At 42.8% G+C, this 23966-nt stretch overlaps 1 protein-coding gene across 4 annotated transcripts in view; it reads left to right on the forward strand.

The window, feature by feature from the left end:
• Positions 1–23966, forward strand: part of DCAF1 (DDB1 and CUL4 associated factor 1) — an 86505-nt gene extending 62539 nt beyond the window's left edge. For all 4 annotated transcript variants that reach the window (XM_039477183.2, XM_010347090.3, XM_074403775.1 and 1 more), the window contains 8 exons: positions 543–627; positions 6825–7058; positions 8082–8175; positions 8737–8841; positions 9104–9177; positions 9687–9788; positions 18058–18310; positions 22997–23966. In XM_039477183.2, coding sequence (XP_039333117.1) covers positions 543–627; positions 6825–7058; positions 8082–8175; positions 8737–8841; positions 9104–9177; positions 9687–9788; positions 18058–18310; positions 22997–23055 — 1006 coding nt within the window. In that variant the 3' untranslated portion in view covers positions 23056–23966. The remainder of the gene's footprint in view (positions 1–542; positions 628–6824; positions 7059–8081; positions 8176–8736; positions 8842–9103; positions 9178–9686; positions 9789–18057; positions 18311–22996) is intronic.

Raw genomic sequence — 23966 nt, forward strand, 5'->3', positions numbered from 1 at the left:
CGACGGCATCGCACTTTGTCAGGTTGGAGTGCAGTGGCACAAGCATGACCCACTGCAACCTCTGCCTCCCAGGCTTAAGTGATCCTTCCACCTCAGCCTGCTGAATAGCTGGGGCCACAGGTGTGTGCCACCACACCTGGCTGATGTTTTGCATTTTTGGTAGAGATAGGGTTTCAACATGTTGCCTGGGGTGGTCTCGAACTCTTGAGCTCAGACGACCCACTTGCCTCAGCCTCCCAAAATGCTGGGATTATAGGAGTAAGCTACCATGCCTGGCCCCTTTGCTTCATGTTTCAAAGACACATGTGCGCTATTTGTCATTTCTCTAAGGAATTCCCATTCATTTTATTGTGTCTGCTTGGACAAACTTATAGAAGGAATTTTCTTTTTAATCTAAGTGTATGATTATTTCCTCTTTGGGAGTCCAGGATCTTTAGGTGAGTGTGATTGTGCAAGAGTCTGGGGGTCACCCATATTTCAGTTGGTTGCAGGAGTGCATCCTGAAGGTCTGTCATTTCAGTGCTCCTGTTGTTTGTCTATAGGCATTCCTTCACAGAAGATCACTATGTTGAGTTCAGCAAGCACTCCCAGGATCGGGTCATTGGCACGAAAGGTGACATCGCCCACGTAAGTACTTGAGAACCACTGTTTTCAAGCTGATTATACCCATTTGTTCATACTGAAATCTTCTTGCTGGAATGTGGGGACCTAAGTCCTTTGGGCAAATAGAAGTTACTCAATGATATTCCTTCCAGTTGCAATCTAAAAGTATGATAATATAGTTCTGAGCTGTATGGGAAAATGTATAAGGGCTAAATGTGACATTGAGAAGGATGTCATTAGCACTGCAGATATTTTTTAATTCTTAGTTTTAGATTAGAAATGAAGTCCTGCCTTTATGGACCCTCAGTGGGGAGACAATAAAGAATCAAATATATGGTAAATTTAGGTGGTAAGTATTGCAGAGAAAATGAAAGCAGGGTAAGAGGTAGGAAATGCTTGTTGGTGGTGTGGGGAGACTTCTCTTTTATCTGGGGTAGACAGCATCACTGATGGGGTAGTGTTTAAGCAGATCCTTGAAGGAAATGTGAGGTTCAGGAAGATACCTGGAGGAACAGTATAAGGCACAGGAAATGGCAGGGGAAAAGCCCTCGCTTGGGAAGTGGGAGGAGAGGAGGGTAAGAGCTGAGGTCAGTGAGGGGCCCATATCCACTAGCATCTTGCAGGTGGTAGTTAGGGCCTTTAGCTTTTCTTTTGAGTGAGATGAAGACACTGAAGGGTGAGCAGAGGATAGATGAGTGGATATAAAGTTCCTAAAGTATGACTCAGGTTTTTGTGAGAGAAGAAAGAGCAGCCTTGCAGGTTGGAGGGTGATGTACCACCTGACACATGAGAGGAGCTATGGGTTTGGGCCTGGGTAGGCATGGTAGAGGCTGGGAGAAATGAGGGGCCTTGGCCCAGGGATTTTGGACACATGAAGTTTGACATTCTGTTAGATATTCAAGTAGAGAATAGGGATTGAGTACAAAGGTTAGGAGTTGCAGGTGTAGTGGCTTGTGCCTGTAATCTCAGCACTTTGGGAGGCTGAGGTGGGAGGATCGCTTGAGGCCAGGAGTTCGACCAGCCTGAGCAACGTGGAGAGACTTTCCCCATGTCTACACAAAATAAACAAAATTGGCTGGGCTTGGTGGCACATGCCTGTGGTCCCAGCTACTCAGGAAGCTGAGGTGGGAGGGCTGCTTGCGCCCATGAGTTGGAGGCTGCTGTGAGCTATGAGTATGTCATTGTACTCCAGCCTGAGTAACTGAGTGAGATCCTGTCTCTGAAAACAAAAACAACAAAAAATTGGGAGTTGAGAAGAGAGGTGTGGGTTGAGAAATACAAATATGAGACTTGTTCACATATTGATAGTATTTGTTTATTTGTTTTTGAAATGGGTCTTGCTCTGTTGCCCAGGCTGCAGTGCAGTGGCAGGATCACAGCTTACCACAGCCTTGACTGCCTGGACTCAAGCAATCCTCTTACCTGAGCCTCCTGAGTAGCTGGGACTACAGGTGTGCACCATCACACCTGGCTGTATTTAATTTTTGTAGAGACAGGGTCTTCCCACGTTGCCCAGGCTGATCTTTAACTCCTGGATTCAAGTGATCCACCTTCCTTGGTTTCCCAAAGTGTTGGGATTACAGGCATGAGTTACTGTCCCCAGCTGATTGTATTTAGAGCCACGAACTTATATGAGATTATCAAGGACACTAGAGAAGAGTTGTGGGTACAGAACCCTGGCATGTGCCAGTATTTAGGAGTTGCCAGATGAGGAACTTGGGAAAGAAATCAAATATAGTGACCAGTAAGGCAGAATGGAACCCTGAGAAAAAGAAGTGCCCAGCTGGGAGTGTGGTGGCTTACGCCTGTAATCCCAGCACTTTGTGAGTAGAAGCTGTTTTGGAAGGACGCTAAGATAAAGCTATTACATTAGCCCTAACCATTGAGCATGATTTATCAAAAAGTAGGGGAGGGATGAGGGCAAGAGAGCTGTGGCAATGCGAACTGAGGTAAGTGTACTTCCCCTGGTCCTGTGATGCCACTGCTCTTCATCCAGAGCACCTCTGTGCTCTTAAAGAGGAGACAATGCTGGCTGGGCACAGTGACTCACACCTGTAATCCCAGCACTTTGGGAGGCTGAGGCAGGTGGATCACAAGGTCAGTAATTCGAGACTCTCCTGGCCATTATGGTAAAACTCTGTCTATACTAAAAATACAAAAATTAGCTGGGCATGGTGGCGTGTGCCTGTAGTCCCAGCTACTCAGGAGGCTGTGGCAGAAGAATCACTTGAACTTGGGAGGTGGAGGTTGCAGTGAGCTGAGATCATGCCACTGCCCTCCAGCCTGGGTGACAGAGCAAGACTGTGTCTCAAAAAAAAAGTGTCCTAGAAGCCAAAGGAAGACTGTGCTTCAAGGAAGGTTTGATCAGCTGGATCAGAAACTGCTAATGAGATGCATAAGCTGAGAACTGAGAGGTGACCTTTGATTGAACGATGTGTTAACCATGTCAAGAAATAGTTTGCAGGTTGAGGTAGGAGTCTGAGACCAGCCTGGGCAACAGAGTGAGACTCCTGCTTCTACAAAAAAAAAAAAAAAAAAAAAAAAAAAAATTAGCCAGGTGCGATGATGCAAACCTGTAGTCTTAGGTACTTGGGAGGCTGAGGTGGGAGGATCACTTTGAGCCCAGGAGGTTGAGGCTGTGGTGAACTGTGATCATAGCATTGCACTGCAGCCTGGGCGACAGAGAGAGAGGGAGAGAGAGAGAGATACCCAGACTCAAAAACAACAACAAAAACTCTGTACACTGGTGGGGCAATAACCTTGTTAGAATTGGTTCATGAGAACAAGGGAGAAATGGACACACAATATGGACAATTTTTTTGAACTCTTCTACTGAAAAATGAAGCAGAAAAGTAGGGTACTAGCTTGAGGGAGGGATATGAAGTGGTAAAGAGCAGGTTTCTTCTTTGACAAACCAGACAAACACAAGCAATGGAGAAAGGATTCCCTTTTTAATAAATGGTGTTGGGAAAACTGGCTAGCCACATGCAGAAAACAAACTGGATGCCTTCCTTACACCTTATGTAAAAATTAACTCAAGACAGATTAAAGACGTAAATGTAAAACCCAAAACCTTAAAAACCCTAGAAGAAAACCTAGGCAATACCATTTAGGACATAGACATGGGCAAAGACTTCATGATGAAAACACTGAAAGCAATTGCAACAAAGGCCAAAATTGACAACTGGGATCTAATTAAACTAAAAAGTTTCTGCACAGCAAAAGAAACTATCATGAGAGTGAACAGGCAGCCTACAGAATGGGAGAAAATTTTTGCAATCTATCCATCTGACAAAAGTCTAATATCCACAGTCTTAAACAAATTTACAAGAAAAAAACAACTACTCCATCAAAAAATGGGGAAAGGGTATGAACAGACAACTCTCAAAAGACATTTATGTGGCCAAAAAAACATACGAAAGAAAGCTCAACATCACTGATCATTAGAGAAATGCAAATGAGAACCACATTGAGGGTGTGGAGCAGTGGCTTAATGCCTGTAATCTCAGCACTTTGGGAGGTTGAGGCAGGCAGATCACCTGAGGTCAGGAGTTCGAGACAAGCCTGGCTGACATGGTGAAACCCCATCTTTACTAAAAATAAAAAAAATTAGCTGGGCATGGTGCCATGGGTCTGTAGTCTCAGCTACTCAGGAGGCTGAGGCAGGAGAATCACTTAAACCCAGGAGGTGGAGGTTGCAGTGAGCTGAGGTCATGCCACTCGCTGCACTCCATACTGGGTGACAGAGTGAGACTGTCTCAAAAAACAAAAACAAAAAAACCACCACAATGAGATAACTATCTCACACCAGTCAGAATGGCAGTTATTAAAAAGTCAAGAAACAATAGATGCTGGTAAGGCTGTGGAGAAATAGGAATGTTTTTACACTGTTGATGGGAATGTAAATTAGTTCAACCATTATGGAAGACAGTACGGTGATTACTCAAGGATCTAGAACCAGAAATACCATTTGACCCAGCAATCCTATTACTAGGTATATACCCAAAGGAATATAAATCATTCTACTTTAAAGACACATGCATATGTATGTTTACTGCAGCACTGTTTACAATAGCAAAGACATGGAACCAACCCAAATGCTTATCGATGATAGACTAGATAAAGAAAATGTGAGGCCGGGTGCGGTGACTCAAGCCTGTAATCCCAGCACTTTGGGAGGCCGAGGTGGGTGGATCACGAGGTCAAGAGATCAAGACCATCCTGGTCAACATGGTGAAACCCTGTCTCTACTAAAAATACAAAAAATTAGCTGGGCATGGTGGCAGGTGCCTGTAATCCTAGCTACTCAGGAGGCTGAGGCAGGAGAATTGCTTGAACCCAGGAGGTGGAGGTTGCGGTGAGCTGAGATCATGCCATTGCACTCCAGCCTGGGTAACAAGAACGACTCTGTCTCAAAAAAAAAAAAAAAAAAGGAAATGTGGTGCATATAAACCATGGAATACTATGCAGTCATGAAAAGGAATGAGGTCACGTCCTTTGCAGGGACATGGATGAACCTAGAATATGTCATCCTCAGCAAACTAACACAGAAACAGAAAACCAAACACCACATGTTCTCACTCGTAAGTGGGAGTTGAGCAATGAGAACACATGGACACAGGGAGGGGAACATCACACACCGGGGCCAGTCGCGAGGTGGCAGGCTAGGGGAGGAGAGCATTAGGACAAATACCTAATGCATGCAGGGCTTAAAACCTAGATGATGGGTTGATAGGTGCAGCAAACCACCATGGCACATCTATACCTGTGTAACAAACCTGCACATTCTGCACATGTATCCTGGAATTTAAAGTAAAAATAAAAAAGTCAACAAGATCAAGTAATAATGAAGGTACCTTGCAATCTCTGCTTCTACAACAAGAGTTCAGGCTCAGTCAATACTTTTTCCTCAGTCAATACTTTTTACATTACTATTACCAAATGTAATTAAGGTATAAGGCTCTCTCTGATACAATAAATGATTAAACCTATCAGTAAATCACATAGGTCTGGAAGGAAGAAAAAAGTGTGTTGGAGGGAGATTTTCCCCTCAACTTTTCTTTTCTTTTTTTTTTTTTTTTTTTTTTTTTTGAGACAGAGTGTCGCTCTTGTTACCCAGGCTGGAGTGCAATGGCGCGATCTCGGCTCACCGCAACCTCCGCCTCCTGGGTTCAGGCAATTCTCCTGCCTCAGCCTCCTGAGTAGCTGGGACTACAGGCATGTGCCACCATGCCCAGCTAATTTTTTGTATTTTTAGTAGAGACGGTGTTTCACTACGTTGACCAGGATGGTCTCGATCTCTCGACCTCGTGATCCACCCGCCTCGGCCTCCCAAAGTGCTGGGATTACAGGCTTGAGCCACCGCACCCGGCCTCCCCTCAACTTTTCATTTGAATATACAAAGAAATGAAAAGAATAGTTTATATACCTGCTACCTAGATTTGTCAATTTGACATTTTGCCATATTTTCTATGTAAATGTGTTTTTCCGAACCATTTGAAAATTGCAAGCGTCATGACATTTTATGGCTGTCTTACAGCATGTGTCTCCTAACAATGACATTTATTTCACAATCACACTGTTACTAAATCAAAGAAAATTTGTAATCCCCTAAATAATCATCTAATACCCAGTCCATACTCAGTTTTCTCAGTTATTCCTGATGTGTTTGGTTTCAGTTTTTTTATCAACCAGGATCCAGCCAAGATTCACATATTACATTTGGTTGTTAGGACTTACTAGTGTTTTAAAGCCAAGAACCATTTTTCCAGTATTCATGACAATGACTTTTGAAGAGACCAGGACAGTTTTCTTTGCTCATGATCTGGATTTGTTTGATTGCTTCCTCATGGTGTCTCCTTATTTGTTCCTGTATTAACGGAGATTTTTTTTTTTTAAAGATTGGAAATATTACAGCATGCCTGTCTATAAGCTAATTAGAAATATCTGGTCTCTGCATGGATTGTACATTATATAGACATTGGAAACTTTTAATATGGCGGGGCTAAAATATGTACATTGTGAGATTTTTAAGGAGAAAAGGATATGTCATTGATGCCTTTCTCCGAAAAGTAACCCTTCAGGAGTATTCTGTGGTAATCATTGATCCACATGGAGAATTTCTGTGTTAATCTTAGAAACTGCTTTGCACATTTTCTCTCTAAATTTGTCAATGGATGGATTGGTCTGATTTTTCTCTTCCTACCCCTTCTTCTCTAAAGATTTATGATATTCAGACTGGCAACAAGCTGTTGACTCTGTTTAACCCAGATCTTGCCAACAACTACAAGAGGAACTGTGCCACCTTTAATCCCACAGATGATCTTGTCTTAAATGATGGCGTCCTCTGGGATGTCCGCTCTGCACAGGCCATCCACAAGTTTGACAAGTTTAATATGAACATCAGTGGTGTTTTCCATCCGAATGGGCTGGAGGTGATCATTAATACTGAGATTGTATCCTTTACACTCGTATCTTACCTTCTTGTCTGGTTGGTTGTGCAGAAATAATTTGTTTTATCTCTCCACCAATACCTGGTTTAAGTATCCACACTGGTAATAATATGGTGCCTGTCCTTTGGTTTGAAATGTTAGTGAAATCTCCAAAGCACTGTTGCCAATGTTAGTAACTACTTACAACTTTCAGTAGCATGTTTTCTATGTATTTGGTAAGAGTGACCAGTTTTCTACTTCCCAATTCTCCAATTGAATTAGCTTTTTTTCTGTCTTCAGAAGGATTTTACTTTTGCTCTATAAAAACCAGTTGCTTGCTGGGCATGGTGGCTCATGCCTGTTATCCCAGCACTTTGGGAGGCCAGGGCAGGCAGATCACGAGGTCAGGAGATCGAGACCATCCTGGCCAACATGGTGAAACCCTGTCTTTACTAAAATACAAAATAATTACCTGGCTGTGGTGGCCAGCGCCTGTAGTCCCAGCTACTCAGGAGGCTGAGGCAGGGGAATCGCTTGGACCTGGCGGCGGAGGATGCCATGAGCCAAGATCATGCCACTGTAGTATAGCCTGGGTGACAGAGCAAGACTCCGTCTCAACAAAAAATAATAAATAAATAAATAAATCAGTTGCCACATAAGAGGAAAATGAAATACTACTGTTGGGAGGAAAAGACCTCATAAAGCCTTCATGTATATGAGGATACTCTAGCGTATATTCAGAGACATCATTCAATAATATGCATTCTACATGTATTTGTTTCACCTTGATCTCATTTACTTTTTTTTTTTTTTTTTTAGGATGAGGTTTTACCATGATGGCCAGGCTGGTCTTGAACTCCTGACCTCAGGTGACCCACCCACCTCGGCCTCCCAAAGTGCTAGGATTACAGGCGTGAGCCACCGCGCCCAGCTGATCTCATTGACTTTTAAAGTATACCTGGCAGAGGGAAAAAAGTTTAGAATTTCCTTCCATGAAATTAGATAAGTTTTGTGTAAAATGGTTTTCCTTGACCATTCCACTCCTAGTGGGACCTTCGAACTTTTCATCTTTTGCATACTGTTCCTGCTCTGGATCAGTGTCGCGTGGTGTTCAATCACACAGGAACAGTGATGTATGGAGGTAATAAACCTTATCCTTCATTCTCTTTCCCTCTCCTCTACCCCTTTACTTAATTTAATACATCCTTTTTGGAACCATCTCTCACTTGTGAATTGGAAAGCATTTGAAATTTGTAACATAAAAGATAAAAAAATTTATAGTACAAATTGTGACAAAGGAGATGAAAATAAAGTTGATTTAGGGTGAAAGGCAACTGCCTTTGAAGATAATAAGGAAATCTTGTATGGAAAGAAACTTCATGCAGTATTTTCCAGTGTATCAGTATGAACTTAAGACCTTGTGTGCTTGTCCTCTTGTGGTGTTGTAAGCCTTGTAAGTACTGTAACACTTCTTGGAGGTAGATGAGAAGCTGAGGATATTTGTAATAATAGATGGGATATGCAAGGAAGATGCTCTGAGAGGAGCTAACTAGATGCAGAGTAGATTTATGTACAAGGGAATTTGTATGTAAACCTATATACAAGTAGATTGTCTTTATTGGCCATTAACATTTTCTGCATTTCTGAAGAGGGGATGTTTATGATTCTTAATAGTGCTTTCTCCTCCTCTCCCCTCCTCAAGCTATGTTGCAGGCAGATGATGAAGATGACTTAATGGAAGAGAGGATGAAAAGCCCCTTTGGGTCATCTTTCCGAACATTTAATGCAACTGACTACAAACCTATAGGTAAGCAGGAAGGGACAGACATTGATCGTTTTGCATGTTTTGGTGTTTCTTATTTACGAGCCTTCATTTTCTGGGAGGCCTGTAGTTTTCTATTGAAAAACAGAGGAGTTATGGAAATAATTTTGAGCAATCATCCTGAATTCCTTTAGATAAAAAGCAGGGTTTTTTTTGTTGTTTGTTTTTGATGCCATGACTCAGAAAAGTAGGTTTTAAGATCACAGCACTAATCCAATCCGAAACCTTCTCACATTCTATTTTCTAGCAACCATTGATGTGAAACGGAACATCTTTGACCTCTGTACAGACACCAAAGACTGCTATCTTGCTGTCATTGAGGTAAAGGGAGCTTGCAGAGGCCTTGCTCTGTTGTTGGATGTTTAGGATAATTTTCAAGTTGTACTACAGACATTTTGTCTGATATAAGATGTAAAGTCAATACATTCCTGAAGGTAGATTATTAATAACCTATTCATTTGATTGGTCTTGGGAGATGTACTGTACAAAGAGAATAAGAAAATCCCAATATAACACAGCTTAGAGTGTCCTCTCTCCGTTTTTTCTGGACTCATGTTGTCATCCCTTTCTCAGAGGAATCTGGATCTCTCACTAGAGCAAGACTGGTTTGTTCCAAGGGTGCTGATCCCTCACTGCCTGAGTCTTTTCATTCTGTTTTTCTTTCCTTTTGTGTCCTAGGTATAACATTTTCAGAGTCAGCTCAAGAATTTGGAATATCAGAAGCTTTGATAATTACTGGGTTAGGGTCATGGACACCAGTCAGGGCTGAGGTGTAGATGTGGGCCTTCTGAAAACTAACTGCTCTTTGTGCGCTGGGTGTTCTATTCCAGAATCAAGGCAGCATGGATGCCCTGAACATGGACACAGTATGCAGGCTGTATGAAGTGGGCAGGCAGCGTCTGGCAGAGGATGAAGATGAAGAGGAGGACCAGGTCAGTGGTCTTTGAGATTTCTTTCTGCTGAACAGTGCTTAATAGAGGTTATGCTCTGCTTTTCGATGTAGAAGGTTTTAAAGGTCTAGTCAACCTTTGCTTATTGCCATATTTATAAGGCCTGTCATGTACCTCTGATCACTGAAACTCAGTTTTATTACAGGATTTTCACCAGTACATGATGATCCTGTAAATTCTATTTGTGTATCAATTTAAAACTTAGCAATCTCTGATTTTTGAGAACGAAGTTTCGGTCTTGTTGCCCAGGCTCCATGGCACAGTCTTGGCTCACTGCAGCCTCTGCGTCCTGGGTTCAAGTGATGCTCCTGCCTCAGCCGCCCAAGTAGCTGGGATTACAGGTACCTGTTACCATGCCTATTTTTTTTTTAAGTTTTATTTTTAGTAGAGATGGGGTTTTACCATGTTGGCCAGGTTGGTGTGGAACTCCTGACCTCAGGTGACCTGCCCACCTCAGCCTCTCAAAGTACTGGGAGTATAGATTATAGGTGTGAGCCACCACACTCATCCTAGCAGTCTCTGATTTTCATTCAGAGATTTCTTTGTGCCCTGTTCTGGTTTCAGATAAGCATCCCTTTATATTCCCAATGTCAATAAAAAACAGAACAGTCACTTTGCTGAGATGGATTTTAGAAACGGCTTAAACTTTATAAAATTCTGTTTTGCATTTTCTCAGTTTTACGGCAGTCTGTTATTAGGGTAAGAGTTGAACTTACAGGTAAAGATAAGATTTTGATGCTTTTGAGAAATTAAATATATAAAATGTGGGTAGATAGTATTATGTCCCTCAGTCTTTGCATTTTGTTTTCATAGGGAATTTCAATTTGTGGTTGTATTATGCTAGGCACTTGCCCGCATGATATGTCAGTATGGGTTCTGAAGAGTTTCTCAAACTTCTGAGTTTCAGCAGATCTTTTCCAGCCTACAGGGCTCACACCACATTCTCTTTCCAAGAGTATGTTCTCCAGGGCAGATTCTTTTGTCTTATCATCTGAGAAATATTTATTGCTGAGTGAGTACTGTAAAGTTGAAAATGAATGACTAGGTTTTGACTTTCTCTTGTTGCAGATATTAAAGCAGCTAAAAATGTTTTCTTTCCCAGATCTTGGGTTCATTTTTGTTTGTTCCCCCACTATCTTATTGTTTAGTCTTGGTGTGTGTTTTTTTTTTTTGAGATGAAATTTTCCTCCTGTTGCCCAGGCTGGATGGAGTGCAATGGCACAATCTCGGCTCACTGTAACCTCCACCTCCCGGGTTCAAGCGATTCTCCTGTGTCAGACTCCTGAGTAGCTGGGATTACAGGCACATGCCACCACACCCAGCTAATTTTTTTATTTTTTTTTTAGTAGAGATGGAGTTTCACCACCTGCCTCAGCCTCCCAAAGTGCTGGGATTACAGACGTGAGTCACCATTCCCAGCCAGCATTGTCTCCTCTTTAAGAGTACAGAGGTGCTCTGGATGAAGAGCAGTGGCATCACAGGACCAGGGGAAGTACACTTACCTCAGTTCGCATTGCCACAGCTCTCTTGCCCTCATCCCTTCCCTACTTTTTGATAAATTATGCTCAATGGTTAGGATTAATGTAATAGCTTTTTCTTAGCATCCTTCCAAAACAGCTTCTACTTACATTTAAAATATTTCTTTAATTGTAAGAATTTTTGAAAATGGTTATTTTTGCAAATGGTAATTTTGTAAGGATGCAAGTCTAATACTAGGGTAAAGGACCCATGTTTTTCTCTAATAGGACTTAGTACTGACTAAGCAAGGGTGTTTTGTTGTACTAGTTTGAGATTTTGCTGTGTGTTTTACGGTTGGGCTTTACAGGTTATGAGCATATCATTTGTTCTGTAAATCAAATCCTTTGAATACTTTATCACCTGTACATCAAAAGTGACACAGTATACCTAGATCAAATATACCTGGGTCAAAAAGCTAGAAGAGAGACTCAACCTGCAATCCTGTGTGTGTGCTCTCTTAGTCTTCAGTGTTCTGACTGCCTAAGCATGCATTTTATTAGAGCTCAGAGATGATTAATGGTCTGAAGAAATGGGCTTAATGAGCAGAATGAGGAGACTCTTGTGTAGGGGCAGCTGGTGACCACTGTGGGATCAGAACAGAGTCTTCCTCAGGGTCTGGTAAAGGATAATTAGGCTGTAAAGTTTGAAACAACTTCACCAGTTGCTGCCAAGGATTTTCTAGTGTAGAAAGGCTTTCCTTTACTGCTTTCCAGCTATATGGGCGCTATAGGAACCTTGGTTTCATGAGTAAGAGGAGCCAGCAGTATCTAAAAGCTCATGTGAGTTATGAGAGATGGGTAGAAGGGAGAGATTTCTTCCCACTGCCTCTCGTGCACAGTGTGCTAGCTTGAATTTTTTAAAAACTCTCTTTGTAGGAAAACCAGTCTGTAGTTTTACTTTGCTTTATAAACTTCACCTGATTTAAAACTAGAGGCTTTTCATTTTCCTATGAATCATTTGCTATTCAAACTTTTGTCCTAGTCTGGATATCTGTTCTCAGGTGTTCTCAGATGTTCCAGGTGTGACTTACATGGCTCAGGGATACAGGCCCTGTGACCAACACCTTTGAATTTGCCTTTTCACCATCACAAAATAAATTCAGCAGCCTGAATGGTCAGCCGCCATCCAATAAAATGGTCCAGCTTAAAGAACTTTATTGAGATATAATTGACGTGCCATAAAATAGTTGTCCTTTGTCCTTAGGCTTAAATAAGTTGGGAAATTAAGAGGAAAGGATGAAAGGTACAGCTGTATTGATGAATGAAAACCTACACAATATATGGGACAGCCATAAATATTTCGTTCCCAAGGCTGCTAGTCAGCCTGTCTTCAGGCATTTGATGAAAGCAGAGATAAGCCAGTCACCTATCAAAGCTCATTATTATCCATTAAAAGTTTGGTATCTTTGTTTTGTTCTTTTTTTTTTTTTTTTTTTTGAGATGGAGTCTCATTCTGTCATCCAGGTTGGAGTGCAATGGTATTAATTAGCTCACTGCAACCTCCGCCTCCCAGGTTCAAGCAATTCTCCTGCCTCAGCCTCCTGAGTAGTTGATTCATTATAGGCATGCGTCACCACACCTTGCTAATTCTTTATTTTTAGTAGAGATGGGGTTTTACCATATTAGTCAGGTTGGTCTTGAACTCCTGACCTCAGGTCATCCATCCGCCTTGGCCTCCTAAAGTGCTGAGATTACAGGCATGAGCCTTGTGCCTGGCCTGTTGTCTGTGGTTTTAGAAATCAGTTCATCTTTGATTTGGCTTTTAGGAAAATTATCAAACCAAAGATGAGTAATTGATTATTGTTCCTAGATTTTGACAAGCCAATACATTTTAGCTAATTATAGTTAACCTTAAATTTATAAGAAAAAACTCAACAAAAGAATAATGCTCTCTTTTCTCCTCCATTTTGAAATTGGGACACACTGTGTGCTGTGCTTCCTGTGTGTTCTCCACTGCCTAGAAATGGATGGTAAGAGTCTTTACTGATTACGCATACCTGGTCAGAGCTAAATGTGATGATTCCTGAAAGGCTCTTTTTCCTAAAGAATTAAAATGTAACTTGAGTTAGATTCTGCAAGTGAGGAAAGAAAAACACAAGCATTTATGACCTTGAAGTGAACCTATAGCTTTTAAGGACAGAAAAAGTATTTTTTAAAAAAGTAGACATTTATACATTTTGCAAAATATGACTTGTGTCATAAATTTTCAAATTATTAGGATCAGATTTGAATGCCTTTTTTTTTTTGAGACGGAGTCTTGCTGTATCTTGCCTAGGCTTAAGTGCAGTGGTGTGATCTCGGCTCACTGCAGCCTCCGCCTTCTGGGTTCAAGTGATTCTCCTGTCTCACTGTCTCAACCTCCTGAGTAGCTAGGACTACAGGTGTGTGCCACCATGCCAGCTAATTTTGTATTTTTAGTAGAGACGGAGTTTCTTTGGCCACGCTGGTCTCGAACTCCTGGCCTCAGGTGATCTGCCCACCTCAGCCTCCCAGAGTGCTAGGATTACAGGTGTGAACCATTGTGCCCTGCCAGAATGACTCTCTTAAAAAGCTATAGGGACAGACAGAGCAAGCCAAACAAGTGAGTGTGTCAGCAAGTGGCAGCTGAGTACCTGGAGGCTAGGAATAGGGTTTAGGTCACCCTTTCCAAAAAGTCTATAGGTAGAAGGCATCTGAAGCCTTTATAGATTAAGAGCTTGTTAGGTTTTGGAGAACTGAACCTCTTGGGATAGAAGGTGAGAAGCCAGTTTAAAGGTGGTGGGGGGGTGGGGATGAGAAAAGCATCTGTGGTAACAGGGTCTCAAGTTGGCTGAGATCCAGAGCAGGAGTGGGCAGCATGCTTCCTCCTTAGACCAGGGCTGAAGGCAGGTTTTGATGTGGAGGGGACCAGAGAGCAGCAGAGGGAGCTTATGCCAGTTGACCTATTCTCTGTAAAGGAGAGGGGTGGGCTGTTTATCTGCAGGGTTTGGGGGCTTTGGGTAACTGTGAAATTGATGTAGGAACAGAGGAGAGAAGAGTTTTAGAATTCTTTCTGTAGGGGAATTTATTAGTATCTTAATTTAAAATGGCCTGGCCTTGAATTCCCCTAAGCCCTAAAAGAAGTCTTAGAGAATTGCAAAAAAAAAAAAAATCCCTGGATCCAAAACATTATCTAAATGTTGTCGGAGTTGCATCAGGATTCTAGCAAGATTTCTTTTTTTTTTTTTAAAGACGGGGTCTCGGACAGGTGTGGTGGCTCACGCCTGTAATCCAAACATTTTGGAGGCTAAGGTGGGCACCTGAGGTTGGGAGTTGAAGACTAGCCTGACCAACATGGTAAAAACCTGTCTATTAAAAAAAAAAAAAAAAAAAAAGATGGGGTCTCGCTATGTTGCCCAGCGTGGAGGGCAGTGGCTATTCCCAGGCACGATCCCACTACTGATCAGCACGGGAGTTTTGACCTGCTCCATTTCTGACTTGGGCCAGTTTACCCCTTAGGCAACCTGGTGGTCCCCTGCTCCCAGGAAGTCACCATACTGATGCGGAACTTAGTGTATACACTTGATTGGCATAGTGCACTACAGCCCAGAACTCCTGGACTCAAGGGATCCTCCAGCCTCAGCCTCCCAGGTAGTTGGGACTACACATGCACCACCGTGCCCGGCTTTTTTTTTTTTTTTTTAAGAGATGGGATCACGCTCTTGTCACCAAGGCTGGAGTGCAGTGGTACAGTCATTGCTCAAGGCAGGCTTGAACTCTTGTGTTCAAGCAGTCCTCCTGCCTCAGCCTCCTGAGTAGCTGGGTATACAGGTGCATGCCACTTTGCCCAGCTAAGCTTTGCTTTTCCATTAAATAATTATTTTTTGTTTTTACCTTTTTAGACCTGCTCATTATTGGAAGCTTTATTCTTTTTCTTTCTTTCTTTTTTTTTTTGAGATGGAGTCTCACTCTGTCACCCAGGCTGGAGTGCAGTGGTGCGATCTTGGCTCACTGCAACCTCCGTCTCCTGGGTTCAAGCAGTTCTGCTTTAGCCTCCCGGGTATCTGGGATTACAGGCGTGTGCCACCACACCCAGCTAATTTTTTGTATTTTTAGTAGAGAATGGGGTTTCACTGTGTTAGCCAGGATGGCTTCAATCTCCCGACTTTATGATCCGCTCGTCTCAGCCTCCCAAAATGTTGGGATTACAGGCGTGAGCCACTGCCCAGCTGGAAGCTTGCTTCTTTAGCTGAAGGAGAGGGGCTCATGCCACCAACCAGTTACTTGACCAGCAGAGAATGCTCCTAAAATTGCTTCCTAGAATCTCTTTTGGGTTCTACCACAGCATTTGGAATGGATCTTGTGAGCCTCTGCTTCATGGTCCTGGTTTCAGATTTAAAATTTGGAAAGTTAGTTTATGGCCATGTCCATGTACGACAAAATACATGGTGAAAAATCAGCATTGCCCATTAATTACAAAGTATAGACAACAAAGTGAGGTGCTCAACTTGAGATTCAGGTAGATCTCTTTCCTACTAATTTTTCCTCCTCTGTCATGGTCACATATGATGTCCTCGTGGCCTTCTGGGATGAATATATATACATCTGTTTCTTTTCCTATAAAGTTAAGTAATTTTGGTTTGTGTGCTGCTGAAAGAGTTTGGAATGGTATATGTAGCTCAAAGCTTAGACCTGCTTGAAAGTTTTCCATGATTGCTCATGGTTTGGAAGCTTTTAGCTCAGTTCTTCTGGATCAGCTAAGCCTCGATGTTCTTCAAAATGAAAGAGAATTATCTTCATGAATTTTCTGGCTAGCTCATGCCTATTTGAGCAGTTTACCTTAACCTTTCATGTACCCAACTGTAGACCTTTAAAAGTTGTGCTATCTTAAATTTTAAATCTAAGTGTTTTGTCCATGAAGCCTTATGAGATACAGGACCCTGAATACTTTTACTGTACTTATTTTTAACTGTGACACTTTGTTAGTGGATTAGCTATTTTTGGTCAAGTCTATGAAAATATGCCTGGAAGGCTGAGCACGGTGGCTCACGCCTGTAATCGCAGCACTTTGGGAGGCTGAGGCTGGCAGATGACGACTTCAGGAGTTTGAGACCAGCCTGGTCAAGATGGTGAAACCCCATCTCTACTAAAAACACAAAAAAATTAGCCGGGCGTGGTGGCACATGCCTGTAGTCGCAGCTACTCTGGAGGCTGAGGCAGAAGAATCCTGAACCCAGGAGGCGGAGGTTGCAGTGAGCCAAGATCGAGCCACTGCACTTCAGCCTGGGTGACAGAGTGAGACTTCTCAAAAAAAAAAAAAAAAAAAAAAGCCTGGGACAAAAGAGGCAGAAGTTGTAATCTGGTAAGCACTTGGATGATTTGAATGATTTCTTCTGAATTTTGACCCTCCTCTCCTTTCCCAATTATTTGTATGAGCTGATGTGCTTGTGGGTTGCTGAGAGCCTGTCTGTGTTTCAGTTTGTCATTGTTGCCTCCAGACACTCACAGCTCCTTTGATTTGAGGGGGGTGAATGCTTAGTAGTTATTTATTCACTCACCTCTGGAGGACATGTGTGGCCAAGGCTATGGAGTAGTCTCAGGCCTTACATGTGTGTGTATTGTGTGTTGGCACATACACAAACACTCCCACAAAATCTGGTACAGACCATATACACACTTGCACAAATATTAGGATTACTAGGTATTTAAAAGGGGGTCAGTCTTTTTAACATAGCTGGCAGAAATTTTGAAGAGTCTAAGTTACTGTATTAAACAGTTTATCAAAAAGTCATTAGTGGTGATTCCAAAATTACCAGAAGTCCAAAAAGCAGAGCTTCCCTGCTGAGTGATCCTAGCTTATGTTACACGCTGGTTATGAGTGGCTGGGTAGGCCAGAATGCTTGTTTTTAAGTGCTTAGCAGGCAGTAACACCTTTAAAATAAAAAAAGATGTAACCACTTGGTATAATTCTTAACATAATAAAAACCAAAAAAAAAATTTTTATGCTTATATTGGACTTACTCTGTCTTGACTTTCATTAGGTTGATGTATTAAATGAATTTGGCATTTTCTTATTGTAAGAATTAGTATCCTTTGCTCTTGGAAAGGCTGACAGTTGATGTTTGAGCAGAAAGATGTGTCTTGAGTGGCAGCTTCATTTACTTGGGAATGCTCATCATCCTTGTCAAAGCAAAGCTGTATCTTTGTGTCTTCTCCCTTTTGAAGGGAAACAGTTGGGATTCTGTTGCAAATCTGAAATCTGTGGCAGATGTCAGAATGTACCATTTACAAAGCCCAGGGTCCCTGGAGCAAAGTGTTTCACTGGTTTTCTGGTAATTTTCTTGCCTTTGGGAGGTTCTCATAAGAATGGAAAGAAAGTTAATTTCTCTAGCATACTTTTTCTTTTTGGCTTATAGCAGGAAATACCGGTATTTGTTAGTGTTCTGTATTTTAAGTCTTTTGTTGCAATGTTCTGATCAAATGTTTATGAGAGCACGGGCTCCTAAAATATTGATAGCAGGGACTTCTGTGAAGCCAGTTGTCTGTTTCCTTGTATAAGGGCTGTGTGACCATTAATCCTTGTCTGAGGGGTGCTTTGACAGTCTTGGGGGACATGTGTGCCTATCTCGGCCATCAGTGACAAGTCTGGCTGGCTCATCAAGTCCGTGCTCGTTCTGGTCTACTGACAGTTTCCTACCCTATCCCTTTGGTCGACTCGCCGTGTGGCTCACATTGGTCCAGACTCTGTACTGATGAACCTTATGCTTTCTTACCAGGAAGAAGAAGAACAGGAGGAAGAAGATGATGATGAAGATGATGATGACACTGATGATTTAGATGAACTTGACACTGACCAGTTGCTGGAGGCAGAGTTGGAGGAGGATGACAATAATGAGAATGCAGGGGAAGATGGGGACAATGACTTCTCGCCCTCTGATGAGGAGCTAGCAAACCTTCTAGAGGAGGGAGAGGACGGGGAGGACGAAGACTCTGATGCAGATGAGGAAGTGGAACTGATCCTGGGGGACAGTAAGTATAGGGCAGAGTTCAGGCTGCACCTTAGCACCCAGGGCAAGATCCCTTCTTTTGTGCCCATACAACTTAGAGGGCAAGCCATACCACAGTTCTGTGCCCCATAACTTGATTTACTTCTCTGGTTTCTTAAGGCAAAGCACCTTTGCATCTCTGCTCTCCTGCTCTCCTATCAGACTGTGGAACCCAACCAAATGGCTGTTATCTCTTATCTTTCAAGTAGAAATTGGCAGACTTTTTCAGTAAAACCAGACAGTAAATATTTTATGCAGCCGGGCGTGGTGGCTCATGCCTATAATCTCAGCTTTGGGAGGCTTAGGTGGGTGAATCACCTGAGGTCAGGAGTTTGAGACCAGCTTGGCCAACATGGTGAAACCCCGTCTCTACTAAAAATACAAAAATTAGCTGGGCATGGTGGCACACGGCTGTAGTCCTAGCTACCTGGGAGGCTGAGGCAGGAGAATTGCTTGAACCCAGGAGGCAGAGGTTGCAGTGAGCCGAGATCGCGCCATTGCATTCCAGCCTGGGTAACGAGCGAAACTCCATCTCAAAAAAGAAAGAAAAAAAAAGAAAAAGTAAAAATACAAAATTAGCCAGGTGTGGTGGTGCATGCCTTTAATTCCAGCTACTTGGGAGGCTGAGGCAGGAGAATCACTTGGAAGGCGGAGATTGCAGTGAGCTGAGACAGTGCCACTGCACTCCAGCCTGGGCTAATAGAGTGAGACTCCCATCTCAAAAAAATTTTTTTCTTAATGCTATGTAGGCCATATGGTCATTGTTGCAGCTCTTCAGCTCTGCTGTTGTAGTGAGAAAGCAGTCATAGACAATATGTAAATGAATGATTGTGGCTGTGTTCTAATAAAACTTTTTTTTGCAAAAATAGGTGGTGGATTTGTAGTTTGTCAAGTCCTGCTTTAAAGGATTAGCCCTAGAATGTAAGGCCAAAGTGTAGCCCTCTTCCGAGATGCAGGGCTAGAATTGGTCAGAAGCAGTCCCTCATGGGGTGCTGTTCTTTTCAGCATGAATTATAAAGAAATGCAGGCCCTCTTGTGGAGGAGCCCTTTCCTGTCTCCCTTTGGCTAATCCCTCCTAAAGGTCAAGGGACAAATATTTCCCTTTGGTTTCTGTTATATTCACTTCCTTTTATTTACCTTTCTTTCTTAATCCAATTTTGAGGAACAAACTTCGATTTTTCTAGTTCATTCCCATTAGGTTTCTGAAGTCAGGTTTGTCCCCTGACTATGGTAATGAACCCTGCAAAAATCAGCGAATAGTTCAAAGAGCCTACTAGCTCTGTAGCTGTACATGAATCTTCTTACCAAGGCTGCATTTTTTTTTTTTTTTTTTTTTTTTTTTAATGAGATAGAGTCTCACTTTGTCACCAGGCGCCAGGCTGGAGTGCAGTGGCACGATCTCGGCTCACTGCAACCTCCGCCTCCTGGTTTCAAGCAATTCTTTTGCCTCAGCCTCCCGGGTAGCTGGGACTTACAGGCGCATGCCACCATCCCCAGCTCATTTTTGTATTTTTAGTAGAGACGGGGTTTCACCATGTTGGCCAAGTTGGTCTCAAACTCCTGACCTCAGGTGATTCGCCCACCTAAGCCTCCCAAAGTGCTGGGATTACAGGCTTGAGCCACTGTGCCCGGCCTTACCAAGGCTGTATTTTGAGGAAGCTTGAGGGTGGGAGGGTGGGGGGAGTGTCTTCTGTCTGTTCATCTGCTGTTGATCAACTTCTGTTTTTTCATACTTGAGGCTGAGGTGGTTCAATGGAGCAAGCCCAAGCCATGGTCAGACACAGGGCGAGTTTTAATGAATGTTTTTGTCATATGTGAATAGTGAGATGTGCGAAACAAGTTATACCTCCTTTTGATTACAAGTAGTTAGCAAAGCAGGTTCTCAGGGTCAGCAAACAGCAAGCCAGCTGACGGTGGTGCTCCCAAAATAAGAGAGGATCGCTTTCATTTTCCACTCTTAATTTGAATATAAAGCCACTCAGTTTATATTTGGCCTGTACAATTACTGCCTCTTTTAGCTGTTTAGGAAATTCCTTCTTTCAAGCTAAAGGTAATCTGGAAAACTTTAACTTGATCAGTTGTGAGAATATTGTTACTTTATGAGAATATTTACTATGTGAAAATAATGGATCACAACTTGAGGCTGTCTCAGAGTGGACTTCAGAATTGTGGTGGAGATGCAGAGGTGGCATCTGGTGAACACCCCCTCGCTCTTTTTGTGTTTCATAGAAGATCCCAGTGGCTGTCAGCAAGCAGAGCATTCTTAGCACCCTTAGCTCTGAACCTTATTGAGCTTATAAGAAGAGCCCTTTTAGGATGGGGTGAAAACCATAGAAACTATAGAAAATCACGCCCATGTACCCCCATGTACCTTTGCATAGGCCCTAGAGCCTGCAGGGACTACATGATTCCAGATGCAGAGCCCTGGCCCTATGAAGAGAAGCACCTTGATTCTGAGATCTCTGTGTGTCTCTGCTTGTCAGCCCTGCCTCCAAAACCTGTATCTTGTAGAGCAGTGGGTTAAACATTACAGGGATTAATTATATCTAGATTGCCTTTACCTTTGGGACTTTTCAGAATGGGAGATCCCAACCAGGGTTTGGGGTTGGGTCACATACAACACTTGGAGAATGGGGAACGGCTGAGGAAGGTAGCAAAGTTGGTGCCCAAGCCCTGGAGGTTTTCTCTCAAACTCTGAGCCTGACAGTTATTTGCTTTAAGAATGTGCTGTGATCTTGTTAAGCTGCATTTACAGTCCTTAGATGTGCTACAGCGTGTTTAAGATTCTTAGTTCTTAAAAGCTGCACAGCTGCTGGGCAGAAGGGTCTGGCATCGTTGGCTTGCTGAGAACATGAGTCCTGGGGGATGCTGTGGATGCTGCCATGGGGACCAGGCAAGTTTGTGTTGTGGGGTGGGGACATGGTGCTGCGCTTGGCTCTGAGGAGGAGGCCCTGCACCCTCCTGTGACACTTCCTCTTGGAGCTCTTACAGCACAGGAGCTGAGGCTTGCTTTGTTCAGGTGTGTTAGGTAATAGTTCTTTGCCATTTCCATCTTGTTTTCCTATTCTTCACCAATAAAGTCAGGCCACTCTTGTGCCCAGTTGGGTCCAGGAACACTGGTTTTGTCAGCCATTTCTTTTGGTTACTTCAAGACTTTCTTGTATCATTGCTATGCTTTTCTTGGTTTTCCTTTGTCTACTTCAGTTTTCTTTCTAAAGGAAATTGTGTTTGGAGATGGTGAATGAAGGAAGGTTTGGGAACATGAATTCTCTGTCCAGGAGTTGATTCTCTTAGGCACTGGAAAAGGCTGATGAGGGATTCTTTGCATCTAGAAGCTGCCCCTTTCCACATGGGACGTTTGCAGGGCTCCAGCTCAGACTTTGTCTACTTGCCTGGGGGCCTGGTTAAAATGGTTTCATAGCTGGGCGCGGTGGCTCAAGCCTGTAATCCCAGCACTTTGGGAGGCCGAGGTGGCTGGATCACGAGGTCGAGAGATCGAGACATCCTGGTCAACATGGTGAAACCCCGTCTCTACTAAAAATACAAAAAATTAGTCGAGCGTGGTGGTGCGCGCCTGTAATCCCAGCTACTCAGGAGGCTGAGGCAGGAGAATTGCCTGAACCCAGGAGGCAGCGGTTGCGGTGAGCCGAGATCGCACCATTGCACTCCAGCCTGGATAACAAGAGTGAAACTCCGTCTCAAAAATAAAAAATAAAAATAAAATGGTTTCATAGCCTCCTGAGCTACGAATAATCAAATTGGGCACTGAGAACTTTCTTTTTCTTTCACTCAGCAAATATTAGAGTCCCTACAAGCTAGTTACCATGTTTCTCTCTGATTTTGATCAGCCAGACATGGTCTATCTACCTTATCTTGAGGGTCCTTTTTGCTACCACTTAAGTTTCACCCCTCTATAGATCCAGAAGTGTTAATGTGTCCGTGTGCTGCCAGAGAAGGCAGATTGTCAACCAGAGAGGGACCTCATCAAAGACAGTGCCGTCTTCCAGTGCATCACACTGTTTCCGCTGGCCTCCAACCTCTGGATGGGTAGCTGCTTCTCCTGTATTGCTGCAAACTGGCCTGCACCTTTTTGGGAATATAATTTGCAGATTATATTCTGAAATGAATCTAGGTTGACTGTCTCTGCCTTGGTGCAGTTGGTCTTCTGAGGATTGAAGGGAGTGACCAAGGTGTTTAAGAAAAGATAAATCTCTCACTTTTGCCTGGTCTTAGCTTGCCTTTCTAGTGGTCTCTTGGGGTCAGGCAGGCCTGTGCCCCTTTTGGAAGGACACCAGAGGCCAAGCGCCATGGAGGCTCACTTACTGCTCTCCTCAGCTCTGCCCCTTTGCAGCCATTTAAAGTGACATGGGGGGAAGCTTCAGATGGCACTTGCTCGATCCCTTCAGCACCTCCCAGGCAGGAAGCGGGGGCACTTTGTCCAGGCCCTTAGGGGAGCAAAAGGTCCCAGGGAGAATACAGCTGCCAGGCAACAGGAGTGTTCTCCAGAGCCAGCTCCAAGGAGTTAGTTAATTGGTGTGTTTTCTTCTTTCTAGAAACTGGTAGTTAACCTTGCTTGGGCATAGATTTATGTGAGTGTGGGTGCGTGCTTCCTGAAAGCTTCCTATAAGCCTAGTGCGTAATCTTGTCTCTCCCTTTTCTTCCGTTTCAGCTGATAGCTCTGACAACTCTGATTTGGAAGATGACATCATCTTATCTCTGAATGAGTGAGGAACCATCACTACTTGGAAGAGATTCTTGGCAGGCGAGAAACTGAGTCAAATGAATTCAGAACATACTCCCTTCCCTTTCTCCTGGGGCTGTCTTTTAAGGAACTGCATGCCCTGCATTCAGAGGATTATGACTTAGAAAGTCTCAGTGGCACCTGAGAGTCCTTCCAGAAACAATAACAACCACAAAAATAACAACAGGGACTAGGCCCTCCTCTGTACCCGCCCCCCTCCATTTCCTAGTATGGACACATCTTTCAAGGGAAAAAAAACATGTCTCTGGGGTATTTCACAATATATTTTCTTTGTATGATGTTCTTTACTTAAAGAACAAGAAATAGTTTTTTATAAAACTTTAAAAAGGAAAAAAAAAACAGGCATTTATAACTGAGGGTATGAACTTATATCCACCAGGTCTCTTGTCCCTACACTTCATTTTCTTTGGAAGAAAATGATGTCTAAAGAACAATATAGAGGCATTTTTACATACATATTTAAATGAAAAAGGAAAATCGTGGTTTCTTAAATTGATAAGGATTAAGAATATTTTATTATAAATATAATATATGATTTTTAAACCTGTTTCGTTGCCTCATATGCTGTCTGGTTAATTTGTTTTCCTTCATGCCAGAGGTGGGAAGGAAGGCTCTTTATCTGCTGAGTATGCCTGAATTCACCCACCTTCGTGGTTTGGGGGCAGCATGGTCATTGTGGATATTGGTTTTATGGAGTTGAGGGAACTTAAGATATAAGTTCACTCCCTCTATTTTTCTTTATGATTCAGTTTTTCAAAAATCTTTTTTTCTTCCCTTTCTCCCCAATGTGGAAATTACAAATCAAAGGCCTTTTTCTTTAATGTAAAGTGTATTTATTTTAAAAAAAAAAACAAAATAAACTACAAGTCTGTCTTTG

The sequence above is a fragment of the Saimiri boliviensis genome, chromosome 8, assembly GCF_048565385.1.
Source record: "Saimiri boliviensis isolate mSaiBol1 chromosome 8, mSaiBol1.pri, whole genome shotgun sequence".
Taxonomy (NCBI): Eukaryota; Metazoa; Chordata; class Mammalia; order Primates; family Cebidae; genus Saimiri; species Saimiri boliviensis.